At 32.4% G+C, this 25,153-nt stretch overlaps 1 protein-coding gene across 1 annotated transcript; it reads right to left on the bottom strand.

Annotated features, from left to right (window-relative positions):
- Window positions 1-1,182: 1,182 nt before the first annotated feature.
- Window positions 1,183-2,130, bottom strand: LOC131859752 (uncharacterized). Its single transcript, XM_059213775.1, has 2 exons — window positions 1,821-2,130; window positions 1,183-1,674 (listed from the first exon to the last, which is right to left on the bottom strand). Exons 1-2 carry the CDS (start codon window positions 1,901-1,903, stop codon window positions 1,338-1,340), a joined length of 420 nt encoding a protein of 139 aa, XP_059069758.1. The 5' UTR covers window positions 1,904-2,130; the 3' UTR covers window positions 1,183-1,337.
- Between the last annotated feature and the right edge of the window lie 23,023 nt (window positions 2,131-25,153).

The raw sequence follows: 25,153 nt of genomic DNA, 5'->3' as shown, positions 1-25,153 counted from the left end.
ATCTTCATATTTGCACAAATTCTAGAAAACAACTACTACTTTCTAGATCTGGTTATTAAATCCACAGCCACGGTCTTCCCAGCAGAGTTCGCTATATCCCTGTAGCAGCTCCATCTCCCAATATTCCAATGTTAGCTTCCGCCAAGGAACTAAGGAGTAAACCAGCTCCGCCAAGGAGCGATGGACCAATAGAGAGTCGAAGCATAATCATCAATACTGGTGAAAAAAATCAGAAAGAAGCCCTCGGGCGAGGCTGAAATTTGAAACTGGCTCGAAGCTTTCCGTTCCTCTGAGCCCAAGACAAACTCATCCATGTTAGGTTTAGAAGATAAAAAATCGACGTTAAGCGCATTCTTGAGCTGTGAAGCGGGTCTTTCAACAATGGAATCGTGAATCTTAAGCACTGACATATATCAAGTTGTATTCGAAAACAAGGGCTGAGACCAATGGTAGCAAGCAAATATGGCTTTTCAGCAATGAGACCCAACTCTGCATTTTCACTGACTGGAAGATTGCACAATCTAGATAGCCCTCGTCCAGGCTGCAGGGCACCTGATTATCTGAATAAAACTGTACTCTGCTTGGTAGGGTATCCTTCATTGGAGCTCCATTTTTAATCTACAACACCATCCTAAAACAAGCCAAACAACAAATACATGACTAATTTCAACCTTATTCACTCTGCGCATTTATTAGAGTAATCTGGCACTGTCTAGGGGTTGATAGAATGCATTTATAAATAAGTCTTATGAATACACTATAGAGTCGGTGTATTCTATAAGCTCCAAAGCCAGAACCAAACAATTTTAGACCAGAATTAAATAGCTTCTGTCAAACATCTAAAAAATTTTACTAACTAAAGATTTAAAAATATTTTCTAAAACTGAATCAATTAAAAAATTCAAACTATTATTTAGAGATATCAATTTCTCACAATTTATAACAATAAGCACACATCATTTCCTAATTTCACTATGTGAGATTTGTTTTATATCAATCTTTCAGATGGCACTCCATCATAAACTCCAAAATACCAAAAACTTAAAAATAAAAAACATGAACCATATATTTAAGCTTTCACCTTTACAAACTTTTCAAATCAAGCAAATGTGAAAACATCAGCAATGGAGACTAACCACTATAAATCACAAATACTGTTCAGAGTAAATTGAGTATTCGCTCAGTATTATTATCAAACAACACAAGAGGTAATTCCAAAGTAAATTTCCTATGTTCATGAACAGCTAACCTGACAAGATACAAAACTGAATAGACGATCTATTTGGTAAGCTCATCTTTTTCAGAAGTGAGCTTCTCTACAATGTAGACCAGTGCAATCAACAGACAATTTCATCAAGAAGCTTATATTTCTTTCCAACTCTTCTTTCAGTACTGTAATTTGTAAGTTCAGGATTCTTCTGCTTCTTCAGCTCATTGGGTATCTGTCCTTTAATACCGGCACAAGATTTTTTCAAATTTCTCTTGCCTTTGTTATTGTGGGTCATGTTTGTACACTCTTCAAACCCAGAACAACTTTTGATTCTTTTAACAGAATCCCTGCTCATAAGCTTAACATCAGAGCCTGTATCCTCTTCTTGAGTACTGAAACACCAGTCACACAATTCACTGATACTTTCAACTGATTCATTCTCATAATATGCTTTGCTGCAATATCTGACCAAAAGAGCCAAACCCATTTAATCAAAATTTATATTCCTTGCTTAAACGGAAACAATAAATGAGTATGTGTACTTGTTGAAACTTGTCTATCTAAAATCGATTAAAAATGGAAGCAATAATGAGGGTAAATGTTAATTTACTGATGCTGAAAACGTATTACACATTTTTTGCATTGGAATAAATAGACTTGAAAGCCCACATCGCCACACAGACTGCACTCCATTGTTGTTTTTCTTCATCTTCAATCAATATTGTAATTCTGCACCTAAACAGAGCAGAATTCTTGTTTGACGTATAGAAAGGGATGGGAAAGTAGAATATTTGAATGAAGCATCCGTGGAAGTAATGGCTCGTGCCTTCTGTGTTGACAATTGTAGACTAACTAAAGATTTTTTCCATTTTATATGGATGTTTTTTTTTAATCGGTAAATGGTATTAGCCAGACAAAATTGTATTAAAAGATTGAACCAATTACATAGCAAAAGTCAGAAACTTTTGAGTGGTAAAAAATAAGGACAGATTTTCAGTGAAAATCAAAATCTTCTACAGTAGGAAACAGACGAGAGTATTTTCCAGATATAAGAAAAAGGAGGCAACCTAACAGCCTCAATGGTCTAAAGCTTATCGCCAAGTCTGAAAATATCAACAGAACATAGATCTAAATTTCCCCAAAAAACTAGAAATTTCCAATTTGATTTTGATTTTTCTATCATGATTTGGAAACACTTGAATACGCGTATGTTTTGGGCAACGCGACTTCTGTAGTTTACTTTGAATACGTGTGTTATGTGGAGGATGAGACTCGGACACCATCGTCGTATTGAATGGGATCACAAACCATTAACCCCACTTTTAATAATGGGTACTAAATTTTTACTTTACTAAATTACTTTTTCTAATATTAAATAAATATAATATAATATCTCAATGCGACATCCACATTACATGCACTCATATCACAATAATAATAGAGAACATGAACGAAGGATGAAGAGGAGGTGTGAGAGTTTCTAGAGAGGTAGATGGTGTTGTTAAGGATGGGGAAGTGGAGGTAGATGGTAAAGAGCTAGTGCTTGGCCACTCTATCAATTCTCATGCCCCTTTAGGTGAGATTTTTAAGCTTTTTATGTACATTTGGTTGCACAATGTTCTAGATGTTGCCCTACTTGTTCTTGGGATCTCAAGTGAGGCGATGTGCCTGCTTGCTCAATTCCCTTAGGGGTTGGACAAATCTAAGTGTCCTACTTCCAGGGTTCATGGTCTTTCTTTTGGTCACCGCTATTTTGTGCTAGAGTGATTTCCTAGGTATTATCTCTATTGTGGCTAGATGATTTTTCACTGTGAGGGCTTTTGCCTTGTTTGTGGAGTTATCTTGCAAGGGCTTATACCTTGTTTGTGGATCCATCTTGTGTTCTTCCCTATCTAATGTGTGATCAAATGCAGTTTCCATGTGACTTGCATTCATTGCTGAGGCTGATCTATTATCTTTAGCCCATGGTTCTAGGGTTGTGGAACTTGTAGATTTAGAGGTTTCTAGGTGGTGGGCTAGACCCCTTTTGCCTCTATGGTTGTTGTAGATGCATGCTACTTGGCTATCCCATGGACAGTTTCTGGATTAGTTGTCATTCTTGGGCTTCTCATTCTTGGCATGGGACTATTAGTACTCTACCCTTTCTCTATTTTGGTGGAGACTGAATGTTTTGAGTTGGGGCTCATATCGTCCCTTTTCTATTCTCATTCTCAATTGCTTATGCCTTTTGTGTCAATGGATGAACTTTGTGGGTTTAAATGGCTATTAAAGTTTTAGAGGTTGATGAAACCATTACTGGTGTTGGCTATCACCATGACTATTGATACTATAGACTATGAACCTATTGATGTGGTCCAAGATGCCTTGTATGCAGCTATTTCTACCAGTAAAGGTTTAGGGACACCTTTCAAAACCCTAAGAGCTTTCTTGTCCTAGTCCATTATTCAAATAGTCCATTTAGTTTTTGTTTTTTAGTTTTTGTTTAGAATCACTAAATGTTTCTATTGTTATTGGGTACCTTCCAAAACCGGTTGTTTTTGTGTTCTTTGTGGTCTCCTTCCTTATAAAAAATAGTCTCTATTAAAGGTGGTCCTTCAAAAAAAAGGTTACAGGAAGCCTTTTAAAACCTACTGTTAATATTCTATTTCCTTGGTTTCTTTATTTACAATGCAAGTGTTTTTTATTAGTTAATGATTTGGGGTTCCTAAACCCATTAGTTTTAAGAATGTGATGTTTTGGGTTTGGGAATCTTGTTCCTACCGATTTGTTGCTTTGATCAAAAGCTTTGCTTTCATAAAAGAGTCTTCTCTTTTTTGGGGATTTGGTTGTCTCACTACTTGTGAGTTCCTCTTGCTCATCTTCCTAGTTGGCTATTATGTAATGGTTTGAGCCTCTCTTAGTTTTATCTAATCAAAACATGACACCCACATTAAACATAAATCCCGATGTTACAATACAACACATAAAGTATCTACAAGAATTTTATCCCCTAGTGACACATATCCATCTAGTTTACCTTAGGTGCAACACACATATAAAAATAAGTAATACATTATAAACACTATGCATGGTCTACAACATCTTATTCCCAACACCAAAGAATTTGTAATTAGATTTTTTGGAGAGCTCCATAAATTTAGATATACCATTTGTATTATGTATGCATTATAGCTAGCATAAAATCATATAATGAAAGAAAATTCATTATTTTGTATAATGTTTAAAATATTAAATATATATACTTTACATTTACTACAATTTGTACCCTATCATATTGCATATCTTTTTGGCATTTTAAAAAAATTTGTAAAATCAATTTAATGCTTTAATAAATATTTATGGGGAAAAGGTATTTGCCCCCTTTACCCATACCTATTTCGTGGGTGTTTGTGGGAATTTGAAATCCTCTCCACCATAGATTTTTTTAAAAGAGTTGTTACTTAGTATAAAGAAGAATAATTCTACAGTCTCCATATTGTCTTGATACTATTTCTTGTAGCTATGTACATTTGGTGATTGGTTTGATAGATTTTCTATATTTAGTGTCCTTTATGGTGGTCCCAAGAATAATTCTTTAATTCTACATTTAAGAATTCTTATTGTGGTGAACCTCTTTGTAATGAACGATTAGGCTCATATAAAAACTATTGTTCTTGAAGGAATGGCGAATCAATAATAAATCACATTACTATGAAAAAATTAATCATCCAAACAAATTTTCATCAAATATTTGTTTCATTTTATCAGCAAAACTATAACACATGGGTTTTTTTGCCTCATATCTCTTTCTTTGAAGCATATGTTTTCTCATGATAGTTGGGCATGAGGAGAAGTACTAGGGTTTTGTGGAAAAAATAAATTGAAGAATTTTTAATTTTTATTATTATTTGTTTTTTATTTCTCATTCTTGGATGTCATATGTGAAAAAGAATATTTGAATTATGAAATTTGGATCATTTTCTCAAAAATTTAACATATGTTGAAGCAATTTATTCCTGCTTTATACATCATTATTAAAATTTAAATTCTAATCTATGGTTTTCGATTTTGAATGTATATTTGTGTCTTACTTGGGCCACCTTTATCATATAATCTTCCTCTATCATGGTCTAGGTTAGAAATATGAGAGTTATCTTAACCTCACACAAATGTGAATCCTAGAAAATTGAAATATATATGAAAAAGATTAATAAATTCAATATCCAATCTTATGGATATTATTTAGGAAAAGGCAGAAGTAAAAAAAATGGTTAATGCATTTAGTCGAGATTGTTCTATTCTAATCAAGAAAACATAATAGTTTTCTAAAGGATTCTGATAGTGAAGTTGGGACTTGGGATGTTGGTGGGATTGTTCTTTCTTATGATTTGGTCTCTGAGTGAATTATTGAATATTATTAGCAATTCTTTAGTCTAACAGGGAGGAAAATTTTGTGTTTTCATGTTAGTGAAGACAAGAAGAAGTTTGTAAGACATTTTTTTTTAAGTGAGGCTTGCATTCATTATATTCTTACCAAATAACTTGTAATGGCTTTTTGAGTAATTTATTGAATATAATTAACAACAAATTAGTCTTTCATGGAAAAGAATTTTGTGCTTCCACATTGGTGAATGCAAGAATAGGGGTGCATGAAATATTTTTGTAGTGAGGCTTGCATTCATTATATTTTATCTTAGAGGAATTCATTGGGTGGTAGATTTACACTACACAAATCCATAATTCACTTGTCATTGGCACACATTTAGTAACTTCATTTTTTGTTTGTTTTGTAGATTGAAATTCAAAGTCTTTTAGGTTTATATGTTCCACATAGGTTTATGTGGCCATTGTGTGTCACCTCCACAATGTCCACATAGGGTTTCTTTCTCGTTGTTTTCCTATCTTCACGACTAGATGAGTTTGTTACTATGGTTTACTTGGCAAAATATAGTTTATTTTCTTCCTCTTAAGTTTATGTTAGGTAAATTCACTTTTTATATTATTATTAATATATGGGATAATCACATTGGATGACACTCATTTAAGTTTCTTTAAAATGGTAAAAATATATTTACTAAAATAATATAAATACACCAATTTCACAAATTTAAACTTTGAAATGGAAGAAGTTGGGATTAAAGAATATGAAAAAGATAAGTTTTATTCATTAACTTGTAATCCATTTGGTATAGAGTAACAAAAATAACCATTACTATAGTAATTAAAAATCTTATTATTTTATAATCTAATCATTACAAATCAATTACAAAATCTTCTGGAATTTATAGAATGTAGCAAGCTTAACTTAGAGACAATAAAAAAATATCCTTTTAAGCAGATTTGGCAAGAGAATTTGCTAAAATAGTATATTCCATAGGAATATGAGAAAATGAGATATCCTTAAAATTTGAAAAGAGATGCAGTATTTATTACATTAATGAAGAAATCCTCAGAGGAGTCAAGAGAGCCGTATATTTTTAGAAGAAAAACCAAGATCAAAGAATCTAATTCACAAATGAACTTTCAAATCAATCCATAAAATTTCTCAAGATCGATCATAATAGCTTGAGATTCACCAAATGATTAGTACCGATTCCCATAGCATGAGAGAACAGAAAAAGGTCTATACCATCTTTATCACGATCTTCTATAATTATACCTAAGTTACCATGAAAAAACCTATCAATATTAATTTTGATAAAACTAAAAATGAAAAATAACACCATTTGTGCATCTATTCACCTTCTTAGATGACCTAGATTTAGAGCTATAAAGAAACTAAAGTTTCAAAAGACTTGAAAAGAGATATTTGAGAGAAGATATGTCCCCTCAAAGAATACTATGAGATCATTATTTCTTGAGAACATCAAAATATTCATTCAAATTTATTCAACGAGATTTTAGTGAATCTAAAAGATTCTATGATTCACCTTTAATAAAATCTATCAAAAAATAAAGATAGGACCAATATCCTATGCAACATCAAAATATTCATTCAATTTATTCAAGGAGATGTTAGTGAAACTAAAAGATTCTACGATTCACCTTTAATAGAATCTATCAAAGAATAAAAATAGGACTAATATCCCATGCAACCACAACAAAGATATTTGATGTAAAAAGATAACCTAACTAGCCCAAAATTTAAAATCTTCTTTGTTGGGTCAAATCAATTGATATAAGGTATCTTTGTTTTTAACAATTTCGTTTAACACAGAATATCAAAATTAATAATCTCCTTTCTTGGAATCTTGTTTTCCATCACAATTAGTCTTGAGACAATCTATGCTATAATTCAATATTTCTTAAGATTACATTATAATGTTATGAAAGTTTAAATAATAGATTTGATTATTTATGTAGAGAGAGAGCTATCTTCAAATATAAATGATTATTTAATTAAATTTTAATATGTTAATTACATTTATCATTTATGATTTGATGGCTACTTCCTTTATACAATATATACATTTTAAAAATAGATGTATTTATTTTTTTATAAAATAATATTACATATGTAAATATAATCATCTAAATCAATTTAAATTTATAACATAAAATAGTTCTTGATAAAGATAAATAGGTTTTATAGGGACCTCAAACCCAAATTTTTACAGACCAAGGCTAGTAGCCAACCAGACCAAAAATCTAAGCTTTATAGGGGACGAGCCCCACACAGATCGACAACAATAAACAAAAAAGATGAACCTAAAAAAAGAAGCATGCACTCAACTAAGAGAATGCATCAATTAAGTGTTTTTTTGAATAATACTCCTATTAATCTTCTCCAAGTCCTCCATGATGAATCTGGAGGTACCCTGGTCCTTGCTTTGGCTTCTAGTTCTAGTACACGGACCTGAACTAATCTTCCTAGTAGTGGCACTCTGTCCAGCCTACGAAGCAATCTTTTTCTTCTTTTCACCCATGGGAGGGTCACTGGTGATGGTCCTGGTTCTATAATCAGTCATCGTAGAATTAATCTTTTCCAACCCATCAGCATTGTTGTTTATTGCCTGCCTACTGATTTCCATCAGATTATTTAGGTTTTCCTTGATCTCACTCACATCCTCTTCCAGCTTCTCAATTCTATGCTCATGGTTAACCTTCATGGTTTCTACATCTTGCGAAATTTTCTAGATCATACTCATGATCATCTCGGACTTGTTTGACCTAGAGGATTCCATGAAGGTGTCAACAATTCCTTTAATCCCATATTTTAGGGATCCAATCTCCTTCTCCACCCACTTCCAACATTGCTCTTGAGTTTTGGTAGCCTTCAATAGAAAATTCCCCATCACCCTCTCCTCCTTTATCTCGCCTTTATTTTCCTTAATCACACTCCCCTATTTCTCATCATCCACCTTGATAGGGATGTATAACTTAATCTCATGGTCCAGGGCTTTGGACCCACTAGATTTGGTCAATTTTAAATTTTTATTGGTGGGAGGCTCTAGGTCCTGCATTTTCCTACTGTTGGATTTAAACTTACTAGCTGCCCACCTTGGGGGATTGGTTTTCCTGCTGCTGTGAGTTTTCAGGGTCACCATGAAGTCCCCTTCAATTTTTGGTTTATAATCAGGGTCCTCCATATCCTTGATATCCCGTCAGTCCATGGCCATACCACTATCATCCTCATCCATTTTCATATTAGAAACCAACTGCATATCGAGGTTAGAAGAGGAAATGTGAGTTTTATCCTTGGGAGATGGTTTCACTTCATGGCCTGGGTGTATTCCATAATCAACAAGATAAGCCCTTCATGAATCACAAGGTTATCCTGATTTTTAGAGTGTTTAACTAAACTATTCTCCAATGACGAAACTAGATAAAAGGGAATTGAAATCAATTTACCATGCCTAAAATGGTTTAAGATAATAAAATGATGAGAAAAAATACTAGCATATCTACCATCTAGGGTGAGCTACCTCATGATAAATTCTGCCATATTAGTCTAGAGGGAAATCAGCTCTTTCCTATTATAGTTGTCGTCCGCCATCTTCATAACCCTCAGTCTTTCCTTCTCCTTATCATAGAAGGCACTAATAGCATCCTCATCCGACTTCGTGTCTCTATAGAATTTTCTACCTTTCATATCTAGGCCCATAATCCTGGTGACCAGATTTTCATCAACTTGAAACTCTGCAGCAAAGGTAGTCAACACACCCTTATTCTACCCTTTGACAAATCTTTCCATAATAATGGCCGAATGGCGATGCAGTCTTTCCAAAAATGGAACCATTCTGCCATCAAATATTTCCTCGCATACCTTTTTGTTTTCAACTAGCTCTTGGTAATACGATTCAAACACTGGCCTCTTCTATCACTGAAATAACTCCACCTAGATTGTATAGACACATCCACAAATTAGTCCTTGATAGTTATCTTCAATACTTATGAAATAATTTTAGGGTGAATTCTTGCAATAACATAGCTATCAAAAGCTTGAATTTCTTGTGAATTCAGGTGATAACAACCAATTTTGGGCATGGAATAGTAGGTGTAAAACTTTAAGTGCCTATGAGCCCATTTTCAATTATTTTCTTGCTAATGGGAGAAATAGTCTCTTGCTACATTCTTCTCAGGATGTCCACAAGGCTTACACCACCCATATTCGTATCCTTTATACTATCTAAGCCCTCTTCTATTATGGGTGGCATTTGAGAAACTTAGATTTAAACTTCAAGCACAATAAATAATTAACCACAATCTTCGTAATTCTAGTGGTCACTAGGTGAGCTTGTAAAATGCGCAAAGAGAATTCACTACATAGACTCTTGAGAGAAATATTGAAATTTGCCCACCAAACACCTCTTAAAGAATTATCACCTTTAAATTAAGATATAGTAGAGAGAAGAATTTAGGTCTAACCTCATTTTGATCTCCTGTGTGTTCTCCCTTTGGTATCAAAGGTTTGAATATCCATTGTTGAACACTTGGGACGAAATGGATTTCAAAAACGATGATGGCCCTTTTAAAAAGAATTAATGCATTAATGTCATTTAATTTTGGCAACTAGGGTATAATCATTGTCCCTCAAAAATCGTGCCTACATGTTTTCATGCTCCACACCAGCTAATGGTTATTAATGTACTGTACCTATTGACATCTTTAAAAGATTGTGCCTTGAGAAATAGAAGCTGCATTAAGTTAGGGATTCGGTGGATTATTGAACTACTGAATTGCTTAATAAAAGAGGTACAAAGGTTCAACGAACCTATGACTTACTGACCGATCACTTTCACATGATTGCTAACTTAGATAGGTCATACAAGGAAAGGGTTAGGTGATAACATTTAATTTCAGCTAAAAAGGAAAATGATAACTAACTAGCTAACTTTCATCAAAAAGGGGAAACTAACAAACAACTAAAATTTAGTTATTCAATGCAATTGAAAACTGGAGAGTTTAAAGATTACAATGCAACAAGATTGAGCAGTTCGGGAATTAATGTACTCACTAATTTGGTTCAAAAGGAAAGCTGATGTCCAACTAAGTGATGGGAATTAACATAGTGATAGGCATGATTTCCAATTAGAAGGAGGTTATAAAGAAAAAGACCTTAAAATTCTAGAGGAAATGAAAAATCAACATGGAGGGTAACACCAACCCTTTTATAATCTAAAAACAAAACAAAAATATTTTTAATGCCTATAAAAGAAATTAACATCATTTATATAAATCCAATTTTTTTTGAAACTTTTGAAAACTTGTTTTGAATCAAGAACTAAAATGAAATCATAAATCCATCTAATGATTTACATTAAAAAATATTATTTGAACCTTCCTCCTAGCATAAATTAAAATGTAGTAAATAAGAAAGAAGTTTAGAGTTTACTAATGTTCACTTTTCAATCTAGAATCTCATACAAGTCTTGACATATTCTATGAGAGCAAGAGCATTATTAGGGTGCTCTAACTCCAACCACAGACTTGGCGGTCCCCACACACGTTTGTTATGAAAGTGGCCTTACTCTTCATGAAGGTGCAAACACATGACTAGGTCTGATTGCCATCTGAGCTTGGTGGTTAGAATCTACACAACTGTAGTTGGTCACACACTATAGGTATCTCCTAACTAGTATGACCTTTGACTAGGAAGTATATTTGATTCACGTGAATTAATAGACGCATGTAAGACACTATGTCACCTTGGCCAAGGTTTAATATAATTGCAGCCACATTTAACACTCAATCAAATTCACCACCCTACTTGACTTGTTCAATTTTACTCAAGTTTTGGTTGACTTGACTATGTGAACATAACCTCTTTGACGTGCTGTCTACATTCTGTTAATTACTCAAGAAAATTACTCTATACACAAGAAAATACATTTTAATCAACATTCAGTTTCAATTTTAACGCAATCATATTAAATGCAAGGGTTTGCTTGAGAGTTACTACCCTCATTTAATACTTATTAACCTTCGACATTATTTCTAATATAAGAAAGTATTGCTTTTAGTCATGATACAAGAATACCTATATATATCTTCCATATAACTCGCACATCACATGTGTGCTTGTATCTTCTTTCCTTTTGATTTTAATACGTAATCATTACATTCCGATGATTTCCTTGTTGATCTTAAATCAGTTGATTCAGTTCTTCTTATCAGTATCCTATACTTGGTGATTGACTGAGATACGTTAAGTTATTATATTTTGGTCTATCGTCCCTTAATAACAAGGCATTGGTTAAACAAAACAAACAGAGGCTGCTCTGTTACTTCTAATCAAAGATTGATCCCAGAAGTCTCAACATTAAGTATATTTGACTACACATGTGCCGTCCTCAGCTTCAACATAGATTCGACATTAATGGAGTATTACAAAGAACCATAGTTCGAGTTGAAATCGATATGAGGGTCGTAGGCCACTATTACATTAGAGTCATAAGATTGATTCAACACATTTTGTGCCTTGGGTAACAGAGTTTACACCTCTTATCTCTGTTTAAGTGAGTGAAATTCAAGTTGGATCCACAAAATTAGTTATCTCTGCATGCATGCTTCTCAACTTATTATCTACTATTATGTATCTCCCTTAGCTTCAAGCTATCACTGGGTACATTGATTATACATTGGAAATTACAAAATTAGTACAAATTGTTGTCCTTATAAGTGACAAGTATTTCAAAATTCATGACAGAATTTAATTGAATGATTTAAGGCATGTAAGGACTGTTCCAAAGATGTCTACTCTCTTCAAGATTCATATTAATCATTTTCAAAATTAATTATGTAAACGAGCAATGTTTCACAACACATGCATGCATGTGCAACCCTCGCATGTACATGCATACATGCATGTGTTCCCTCACATTAAGGAGCTTTCCCAAATTACTTATTCTTCTTGAATCCCAGTGACTAACATTGGATGTATGAGTCATACTCATTATTTTCATTGCCTCGATAACCGATTATGGCTTAATAATTACAAATGGTCTCGGTCTTTCTATCTCTTAGTTTTTAATTGAGTTATTTGATTAGTATATTTATATTTTAAAAAAATTATATGTAAAATAATGTAGAGAGATATCACATAATTGTAATATTTTCATTTTTATTAAAGATGTAACAGTTTCATATACTTAGAGACAAGTAGCAATGATAATAGAAAAATTGAAACATGCATGCATTTACCTGTCATCTACACATCAAATTTATTCAAAATACATTTTTTGTTTACGAATATTTATTAATAATTATACAGATCAAAGTGTATCATTGAACCCAAAATTACAGATCGACCCTATGGATCTTAGACACATGACAGTCGAGAATGGAGAATGCCGTTCTCAGCCATAAAAGAATAGTAAGTATACAAGTATAAGAATGCCAAACTCTAATTTCAGGCTGAAATCAAGGTATAGTTTGATTCCCACAGAAAAATACAAATCTAAAAATCTATAACAACTTATAATATGCTTAGTGAACAGAGGATACGTCTCTATGATTCATATTATGGTTATTGAATCAGATTGTTTTCAAGATGAAATGTTTTACTTTGATATGAACAAGAATTATCTTAATAAATTGATAATTATAAGCCTTCTTTAAACAACAGTTTATTGGACTGATTTCTTATGTTTCGATGATGCAATCGTTTTCAATTCAAAGGTTTGATGAATAATCATTTATTAAGATTTCATATAGAAGCTCAACAGAACAAAAAAGAAAAAAAAAGGTTAAGACTCATGCCTGTAATTAGATTGACAGTCATTCATTAATGGCCAGCTTGCAATCCCCTCTTCTGTTAGACAATATTTTCCGTTCTTGTGCTTTCATTTTTCCATCACCCCTTTGGTTTCACCCCCAAATTCTACAATTTTATGTGCTCGGACCTCAAATCGATTTTCTCCTTAGCTCTTGAAGAAGAAAAATAGTTACATCTCGTTCCACCGCTTCCAGCATTCATTAAATCTTGCTAACCAAAAGAGACCTTACATCAATCATCTCCATTACCATAAGTATCGGATACCATGGCTTGTAACGCCCCTAGTTCGAGAGTGAGCTCGACAATTAAAATTATGGGAATTGCGGCTTAAAGCCATTTTAACAACCTCTCTCAAGATTTCAATTTTGAATCTTGCATCGACACTTCCATCTTACACACACATATATATATCTGTGTGATATTAACGATGATAATTAAATTGGTTGAGTCCAAACCCGATTCATTACTTATATTATTTAAATTATAAATCCAAGTCACTTGAAGATGATTAACATGAGGGTGACAACCTTGTCTAGACTAACTTGTTGATAGGAACTAAACAACATGAAGACATAATACTTACTCAATCCAAACAATTCTAGGGAATCAGTCAAGCCCTAAAAGGTTATTTATCTCCAAGATCTTAGCAATGATGACAACTTAGATCTCTCACCATGTATGCATTCCTATCCTTGATGATACTCCCCCTTCCTTCTTTGAGAGCGATAGAATCTCTTGCATCCACTTAGACACATGAAGATAGTTATACATAATATTTACCATACAAAGGTTTCCATATATCAAAATATTAATTGTTCACATTATCATCACCCATTTCATAAATTCATCAAATAGATTTTCTTAATAATTCACAATTATTCATCATCATATCTCCAATTACACATGCAATTAGCCTAAAAAGAGAATTCTTATGAAAGAGGGATGTAACGCTCTCCCTCTCCCTCTCTCTATCTCTCTATCTATTTTTCCCTCTTCCTCTCTTGCTCTATCTTCATCTCTACCTCTATCTTCCTCTATCCCCTTCTTTCTCTAGACATGTCTCAATCTATCCATCCATCTCTCTCCCTCTCCCTCTTTTTATACCTCTATATTTCTATATCTTTTCCTCTCTACCTCTATCTCTCCATATTTCTTCTTTCATTTGTTCATCTATCTCTATCTAGTTATCTCTCTAGCTCTCCCTGCCATTATATCTCTTCCCCTCTTTATATATTAATTGTTATCTCTATATTTGTCTTTCTATCTCTCCCTCTCTCTCCCTCTATTTATTTTTCTCTTCCTTAAATTCTATCTATTTCTCTCTCATTTTTCTCTCTCTATCTCTCTCTTCTCTATCTTCCTCTCTTATTTCTCCATCTTCATACATATCTATATCTTTATATCTATCTCTATCTCTATCTCTATCTCTTTACCACTCTCTCTCTCACTCGTCCTCCATCTATCTATCTCTCTTTCTACTCTTATATCTCACTCTCTCTCCCTCACACTCTTTTGCAAACATAACATGACCCTGTTGGTAATGGATCCTTGTAAGTGGATGCATAGTTATGATTCAAAGGTTTTGTTTTAGTTCCTTGTAAGTGGATGCATAGTTGAGTTGAAGCTATCACTTCTCAATTGAGACTTTTGTTCCACAAATAATATTTTTTTCTTAATGGCCTACCAATTGACCTCACGTACGTACACAATTTTATGTAAAAATTAGACAAAAAATTTCTCTAATTAATCTTCACCTCTTCGACATACTCCTTGCACACCAAGATACAATCACTAGTTTTAAATTTATCTCATAATTCTAACCTAGCATGGGACAGTTATTCTATTCGATTGAGTAGGATATGGACGGATAAATCAACACAATAAGAAAAAGATTATCTAGGAAATAAGTCAACCTCCAATGCACATCAGTCCATCCAAAAAATAAATTATCTCACCTAAAATAATAGTGCAAATAAGTTCAAATCCATGCCAAAATGGATGGGCGATATTTTCGAAGTCAAAACTTGCGGCTCGTCCAAAAAACAATAATTGCAAAATAACGAACTTATCGTCTAAGTTGTATAACAGTTGTTAAACCTAATATATAAAATAACAAAAACAATTAAAAAACAAAAAACGTTCATTGTCTATAGGGATTGGATTGATTCTCTTTGGATTACTCAATATTTCTTTGGATTCAGCTTTTGCCTATAAGTTAATTTTCGATAGTCATCATGGAATGCACGAGGTTGACAAGATCACTGGTCAAAGGTTTTTACATTCTTTATATGTTGGGCAGTTTCCCATTCTTAGACAATTATATTCTGAAAGTAAGGAGAACTAATGGAGTGCAGCATGTGTGGAGATGTTGGCTTCCAAATCTATTTCTTCCAATGCACGAAATGTCAATGGCGTTTTCAGCACCAGTAAGCTCAAATTTTACCTTCTCTTATATTATTTTAGGAGAAAATTTTGTTGTAGAGCATTCTAATTTGGAAAAAAAATTGCAGGCTTTCATTGATATAATTCATGAAGTACATTTATTTTAGCCCCATCAATTGATCATAGGCCCACTTTTTTGCTTCAGGTATTGCAGCAGAGCATATTTTGAGAATGTTTCAGCAGAGAGTAGGTGTGATCTGTGTGATTGGTGCTACACTATTCAAGAGAAATCTGGGCCTGATATTAAGTCTATCAGTAGGGAACCTGTTGAAAGAGTGAGAAATTGTGTCGGGTTTGAAGAATGTTTGAAACTTACCCACGATGGCACAGTGAAAAAAGAATTGAAAAAATGTTGTTCTGACATTAATGGGCAGATGCACAAAAAGTTGAAGAAGCAGAAGAAATCTGGTTTGATTTACAGTGAGAGAAGAGTTAGGAGGAGATATAGACTTCTTAATGAAATTATCTGTTGATTGCAATGGATTTCAATGCAGGGAAATTGCTTTCCAGACAGAAATGCCCAAAACAAGTTTATTTGTTTATGAATATTACCATACCTAATTTGGACTTGAGTCTTCGGGCTATTCTGAAGTATTTTTGTATAAATATTCAGTTGACTGTGAACAGTATATTTGCTGTAAACAGTAATAATAAATGTTCAACTTACTCTAGAACGGAAAATGTTTGTTGATAAACAGTTTTTTTGTTATAAAATAACCAAGATTTTCAATATGAGAAATCAATAATGATTTTAGTCCCTGTTGTTAGAGTCCATATTCGCTATCTGATTAGCAGCATGGAACATTTCCTGCTATTTGAGTAGAAGGGACATATTTTAAATTTTTTCTCATTTGCTACTCATGTTCCTTATATACTCAACCATTCCATATTCGCTATCTGATTAGGAGAAGAATGGAAGATTTCTTTATTAGAAATTTGATTAGAAGAAACACATCTTTTATTTTTTCTCATTTTCTACTCGTTCCTCATAGACTTGACCATTTCATCAAAACCACTTGAGGTTGACACTTCCAACATGGTTTATAGCTAGGTGGGTGAGTTTTCGACGTCTTAATCAAGTCAAACATATATCAATTCAAATATACATTTTCTTTACATATGAAATTTAGTGTGCGAAATAAGATTAATCTTGATAATATGAATTATATGTATATAGTTATTGAATTAATTTTATAATTAGAGTATTGTAAAATCACTTTAATACATAAGGAGGGTAGCACAACAATGTTGATAAGAATAGTGAAGTGTTCATATTCTAAATTTAGACATTTTATAGATAATTATATGACTTTACTATTGCATTTTAAATATTTTGTGCTTTTCTAAAAGACTTATCATAGAAATAAGTTCAAGGTAATTATTATATCATGAAAACAAATTTAATTGTAAAGAATAAAGTTATAGATAAAGGTTAGACCAAGTAATATATATTCCGTAAAACATACAATAAATCAAATAATCTAACAAGTATACAATTATACAAGAAAAACCGAACTCTATATAGATATGTACCTTGAAAACACATAATGCCAAATTATAAAAGTTGAAGCCTATTCTAGAATCCATCAACAATTAGATAGTGCAAAAGACTAGAGAAAGTAAATAATATTAAACTGGTGGGGACAACCAATGTAACTCCTTGATCTAGGACACAAATTAAATAAATGCATGTAAATTATTACATGTCAAGGGAAGCCTAAAGATCCTCACTTGCTTTGAATTCTGCCTAGTAGAAAAATGAAGAACATAGAGAGAGCTGAGAGGCTCATAATACATCTAACTCTACTTTGATATTAACATCTTGTAGCAATAAAAATAAGGATAACATGATATTGTGATATGTTTTTGTCCATGCTTTCTATTATTTGAGTTTTATTATTAAAATGATCAAGTCATTTAAAATTTAAAAGGTTGTCTATTCGACATCCAATCATTATTGAAAGGAAAGTACATTTGCAAACTCAAATAGTACCTACTCTCAAGACAAAGCTTGCATACAAAATTAATGAAAGAAGTAGATACTATGTAGAAATATTGTTGAAGTTAAGAATATATACATGTTTCAACATAGTAATGACACATAAAGGGAAACAAGAATGAGACGAAAAATAGGAAACCCAACCATACAAGAGTGATACTAATACAACCTTAAAAAATTACAAATGGTTAAATCCAACTTCCTAAGCATCAAACCAATGTATTAGCAATAACAATATTAGTTGTAAAACACCCAAATTTAAGGGCATTAGTGAGATCAACACTCTATAATTAAGAGGAATTGTTAAAGCATAGAAATAAAAAATGTATGAATATTAATCTCCATACCAAGCCCTTAATTTATATAGTCCAACGAGATCTAGGAAACCACCTAAGGTTTCCGACAAAACAAGCTACAAAACCATAGGCCCAAAATAGGTGCTCAAGTTTCATAGTCAAACTCCAACACCCCCCCATGTGAGTGACCATTGAAAAATAATGTACTCCTTTTTCAAGCCATATTTTACCACCTTGACCAGGGATGTCATAAGTAATCCCTAATAATTCATCCATGAAACACTTATGACTTTATGTATATAGTTACAAAATGCTATTATTAGTCAATCAAAGATACTAACTTCGGAATCCACTAAGTAATCTCCCAAATTAACAACTCTTACAACAATCATAAGACTAATGACATGTGATGAAGAATACCATATATATGGAACCTACATAATTCAACCCAAGTGGGATGCTCTTTTCCATGTGCACAATTTTTTTTTCATTCACAAATATTAAATAATTAATTTATGTCTATGACTTGCAAGTGCTATAAAATTACACACTTAATCCTACCAAATCAATTTTTTTGTATACATTGCAAGAATCATAAGGTGCTCCAACAAAGTGAACTTGTATACTATATGCTAATCCCCATATACAACATGTTCCATATAAAATACCTCATTAAAAAACTTCAGTAAGAAACTATAACATTCAAACATACATATAAATATGCTTCGATTGCACATGAAAATTAGTGAGCTCTACCATATTGATGATACTTTAATTATCACAATAATTCAAAACTATAATTTTCTATAAACAAAAATTTGAACATAAGTTCCAAAGACAATCCAATTAAAACAAATAATCAAGTAGTTATTAGGAGCTCCAATTCAAAGTCACTACATGACCAACTCCAAAACCTCCTCATAAACAAGATTAGTTAGTATATACTCCTAAATTCTTTCTCACTATAGTCTAATATAATATTGTAATTACTATATGGAGTTAAAAATATTTTATTTTGATAAAAAAAAAAAAAAAGTATTATGTTGATTGAGTTTTTATATAATGCCATGTTTATGAATTTAATTCAATTTATTATTTTTAATTTTTAAGGAATGAGAAGCTCTTGAAATGTTGATTATTTCATATTCTGCTTTGCATTATATTTTATTTTTGTCTTCTATTTGATATGCATTGTTTAGTGTCTTTTTTTACTTTTATTTTTTCATATTCGTGAACTACTTATTATTTTAAATGAATACTCTCCAGAAAGTGTTCTTCCTTCTCCACTCCCCATAAAAGTAAATTAATATTTTATGTCAAGAATATTACTTGAAAGTGCTGAAAAATTCTAGTTTTTGCAATTTTAAATATATATGTATATATTTTTTAAATTTTATGATAATTTTGAAATATTGATATTTTTGTACCAACCTATGATAAACTTAATTATTAACTAATGTTTGCTATATTTAACTATCAATATGTTTCAGTCCAAAAATATATATTTGTCCTCCACACAATGGACCCTACAATATGAATTATGGCAATTGTTGTACTAAATAGTACTAACTTACAATGGACCCTACAATATGAATTATGGCAATTGTTGTACTAAATAGTACTAACTTTGAGAAATGAGAAACAAAATGAATCATATACCCAAATATCATATATCTCAATATAAAATAACATAAAATATGCAATAAAAATATAATATAAAAATTCAATAAAATCATGACTACAAATGTAAAAAGGCAAGTAAATCAATTTTTATGAGTGACAATCAAATATTTATATACAATTTGAAATATATTGGAAGCACTATGTATTAAAAAGACCATATATTCATTACTAAGATCATGTTTTCATTATTGTTATCAACCCTTATGAAATTTATGATATACTCACAAATGTAATTATAGGTTAAATAATATCATATGTCATGTATATTGATTCTACTTCTTGAAATAAAAATAGTAAATATGAAAAACAAGAGTTAATGACCTTAAACATGTTAGGTGAGAACTTAATTTTTTTGTCTTTCAATATAGAAACACATAGAATGGTGTTTATACAATTTCATGTCTAACTTCAAAGAACTTAAACAAACCATTCAATTCATCAAAAGGATGGAAGTTGTGTGTAGAGGAGGGGATTTTCAACCCTCAAAGTGATAAACCCCAAGGAGCAAACCAACCTTCTCTACCTTACTAAAATGGTGCTCTGGTGATCCATGAAGATATCAACAACTAACTATCCAAAACTATGAGTGAAGATTACTGGATAGAAGATGCAATAAGATTATCTAACTATAAACCCCAAAATTATAAGCCACATAAACTCCTTAATGACCTCTACTCAGCCTTTGTCCAAGGATGTACATGTGAGTTTGAAATGATAGTGCAATGTGCTAGTGTCCTATATGAACAAAGTATAGAGGACCATACAAAGAGTGCAAAATACAAGTTTTTGACATATTAGGATAATATTATTAACAATATAAATATAATGAAAACAACAGTATTAATGAAGAATGAAAAAGGGAAGGAGATTTTTACAATAGTTTTATGCTTGAAGATTTCAGCTAGCTCCTCGAATTTGTTTGACAACTTGCACACATGATGAACAAAGAAAAAATGTTGTGGTTGTGATTTAAAGGTCTTCCATAGTCAAGCCCCCATTTGGTGTTTCCACCTCCATGAACAATTGAGATAGATATATTGATCGATAAATAGAATAATAAAATACAACATAAGAGATATTCAATAATAAATATGCTCTGGAGATAAACGAAAGGAAAAAGAGTAAAGAACTTAGTGCTGAATGGAGAATAAGAAAACCAATCTCCCAAAATGTGAGAATAGTGTTGAAAGTGTGAGAGCCAAGAGAATTGAGCATGCAACCAAAACTTCAACAATGGAGTATAACTATGAGAATGAATTGTTAGTGAGCCAAGATAAGGTCCAAGAAGGAAGATAAACCATCCAGGATGAAAATGAATGTCGGTGGATGCACATAGAGGTGTTACAAGAATATTTCAAGTGCAAGCGTAATGCTCAAACAACCACCTTCAGACTATCAAATTTGTAGGATGCTAGCATGGTGTACGAACATCTCTACGATGTGATATTTTCTACAAGTCAAATAGTTAGCTGAGTCAAAAAAGGACAAGGAAGATGCTGATGGGACAAGTGAGATGGGCAAAAGGACAAGGCGATGAAGAAAGTCTCCAATCCATGTAAAGCGAAGGCACTTATGTATTGTAAAATTATACGATATATAATTTATGACACTACATGTTGCCCCCACTTTAATGAGCATAGTATAATCAAGATGCAAGCGAAAGTAGAGATTACTGAGATACAAAGGGAAAGTAAAACCCTCTACCAGTGTGGAGATGCCCCCGAGGAAGAGTCTCGAATCTTCAAAAGATGTTGCTAGGCTGTTTCATCAAAAACATGCTAGCTACAGAAAAACACGTTAGATGAAAAAGTAAATAACAAGATATAACAGACATTGAGATAATAGATAAATATAAAAATATAAATAGATTTTCCGAGTAGGGGTAGCAATTTATGCTAGATAGCCATACAATAGGGCAGTGAAAGATAAATAGATTTCATCGGTATGGGTAGCAAGTTATGCTAGATAGCCATATGATAGGGAAACCTTATATTTCACTGATATGGGTAGCAAGTTGTGCTAGATAGCCATACGATAGGGTGATATTAGATAGAGTGGGTTGGCCCCCATAAAAGGCACTAAGATCCAATGGTTTTTCCCCCACCAAGGCAAACAAGATAATAGTTTATAAATTTCACTGGTATGGGTAGAAAGTTATGCTAAATGGCCATATGATAGGGTGACCTTGGATAGTGTAGATTAACCCCCACAAAAGGCAATAAGATCCAGTGGTTTGCCCCCCACCAAGGTAAATAAGATAAAGGATCAAGTGGTTTGGCCCTAACTAAAGGAAAACAAGATAATAGATCAAGCGGTTTGGCTCTGACTAAAGGCAAACAAGATAATGCAAAATTCATATATGATAATGCAAAAATGCAAAAATGTAGAGATATGAAAGCATGTAAGCCCTTCCTTAGAATGGTATGTGTAAAAAAATGTCATTTTATAAACAAGAAATGCTATGTCATGTCAACATAATGAAATATTTTTGTGGAATGCCATCTTGACACATAGCACCCACAACATTGAAAAAAATGCAAAGGCCTAGGGAGATCCACTAATTCGACATCAAAACCCATAGCAATAAAATGAGATGATGTATAGCTATGTATTGGTGTTTCATCATGGTACTAAACTTTACAGACTGATTTCAAATAGTGACTTAGACAATAACTTCTTTGATATTAAGCCAACTTGTTTCTATGATCCTTATATCTTTTCTATATAGTAGTTTCTTAGAAAATAGAGTTACCACTCTTACAAACAAAATAAACAAAAAGTATATTAACTACCACCTCTACAAAGAAAACAAAGTATTATTCAATATAATCTTACACAAAAAATACAAAACTAAAGTTGTTGCATTTTAGAAAGCAAAACTGTTGTTTTCTTCTACTCCAAAAACACCATGGTTTTTTCTTTCAAATATCTTCAAGATTCCCTAAATTTTTGCTAGCGATTTCTTTGTTGGCCTTTTCCACTTAGCTATGACTAAGATCTGCATGAACTTTCTCTTGCAAAAACTCCAAAATGTTTTAGCAATGATCTCCACTCTTTCTTTGGCTAGCTGCAAATTCTTTTAACAATCAACCAAGCTCTCTAAGCTCTTCAATCTCTAATACCAAATCTAGAAAATAGAGGGAGGAAAATAAAAATAGATTTTGAAATTTATATTAAGTAGACTAAAATATTATACTAGAGATTCATAGCTCTTAATAGCCCAATTCAACTCAATAGAGATGGGTTCCAAAGAGTGAGCAACAATTACAAACTCACTGCAATATATTGAAGACTCAATAGCTCTAGATGAGTGGTTTGTAAATCTTGGGTGATTGCAACATATTAATGACAAGATAAGGTAAGATTTATTAGGCGGGGGTTGGGTATGCTGTTAATTAATAAATATGCATCATAGCTCAAGGTCTATGGTAAATCACACATACTAATGAAAACATATGATAAGGTTTATAAAAGTTTTCAGGATGCCTTTGGTCAGGCGACATTTGAATGCACATAGGTTTTTAATAGATAAGAGGATTCTTGAGTTGTGAAACATGTCTTTCAACAATTGAATCATGAATCTTAGGCACTGATAACACTCAAAACAAACCATACACTTTATACACGCCCTCATGGTGAGGAAGATAGGCCCTAGGTTTCTCCACGAGCCTCTTGAGCTCCAATTGTTTTTTCCCTAGCCATTAATTCTCCATGTGTGAATCCCAACCATAGTTTATATCCTTAGTTTGATAACCCACATCTAAATTCGCATCCTCCTCGCCAATCATCAAAAGAGTTCATAGTAGTTCCCTGCTTCTTTAAAAACATCTAGAATTATCTGTATGTAGATGTTTCTTCCATTGACCTCAACTATATGCTTCTAGATAATTTTCTAGACCTATATAAAAAGAGGTGAAAGTAAACATTTTTAGGCAAGTTAATAGAAAGCATATTTTTGTGTAGCAACACATTATATAATTTTTGTGTGCTTCAATTGGTTACATTTTTTATTTTTATTTTCTTTTCAAACATAGTGGGATTAGAGTTAGGAAGATATGCAAAAGTGTTATCTAGTTGAGTGCGAGGAGTTTATAGCTGAGAAGTTGCAGAAAGTTTTAAAGGGTTTGGTGGTTGATATGTTAAAGAAATGTTGAATCATAAATTCATTGTTATTACAAATATAGAGTCAAGGGATGCTACTAGAGAAGATTTAAGAGTGCCACTGCAAGGAAAAACATTGAAGGAGACTTTTGAATTTTGTTTTCTTGCCAGTAAGGAGAATAGCCATAAAGAGAATTTTAGCTATGGAAACTATTGTAAGTAAGGAGAATAGACATAAATAAAATATTAGTTGTGGAAACTGTTGCAGCTAAGGAGAATAGCCAGAAAGAGAATTATAGTTGTGGGAACTACCAAAATGTTTTATGAAAGTTATTGAAGTATTCAAAGCCATAGCTATGAAAATAAAATTATTAATTCTCCCTGTCATTGTTTTTCAGCAGTTTATTAGTTTGCAAGAGAAATATCGGTTAAAATAAGGAACGAAGTCATTGTAGCAGAAAATGAAATGAGACAAGAAAGTCATATAGTAAACAGTAATATTGAAAAGTGAAGACGCCAGACTAAAGGAGCTACAACACAGAGAGAAATTATTGTAGAAAGCAACGAATGAAGCTGCAAATAAGAGTATAAGGATGCAAGTATTCTGCAGAATAGTCACAGACTAAAGAATGAAATCGTTGTTATTTGAAACGGTAAGTTGTTTATAAGCATTTATATCAAGAAGTTACAGTACTTTATTTCTTAGAGGAGGCTACGACATTCTAAAAAGTTAGTGTTAAGGGGGAGACACTATTGAAATTTGTGAAGAAAGTTGTCTAGTAAGAAAAAAATTATAGAATACAAAGGTTAGTTTTTTTTAATCATTTGTGGCTGATAAAGTAGATGGCTAAATTTGAGAAACGGTTGAAACCATCAGATATAAGTAGTTGTAGCTTAAGAGAAGTTAAGTTTTGAAACGATAAGACATGGTTGTAGATGTAGCACAAGCAACTATCAAAAGTGATCTATATTGCTGTAGCAGAAATCTAGCAAGGAAGTTGAGCTATTGTTAGTGTTTTTATTTGAAAAAAATTGTCAAAAGAGAGTTAAATGTTTCACAAATAATTACTTGGAGAAGGAGAACTATCATGATTAGGTAATTCCCAAAGAAAAAGGTACAAGAACAGCTATTAAGGATTGCTTATTACAATTAAACGATATCAAAGAAGACGAGGCACACCAGGCAGTCAAATAACTAAATTTTAACCAAGTAAATAAGGTAAGTC

Source organism: Cryptomeria japonica, chromosome 11 (genome assembly GCF_030272615.1).
Source record: "Cryptomeria japonica chromosome 11, Sugi_1.0, whole genome shotgun sequence".
Classification (NCBI taxonomy): Eukaryota; Viridiplantae; Streptophyta; class Pinopsida; order Cupressales; family Cupressaceae; genus Cryptomeria; species Cryptomeria japonica.
This window is presented reverse-complemented; position numbering and strand designations above follow the sequence as displayed.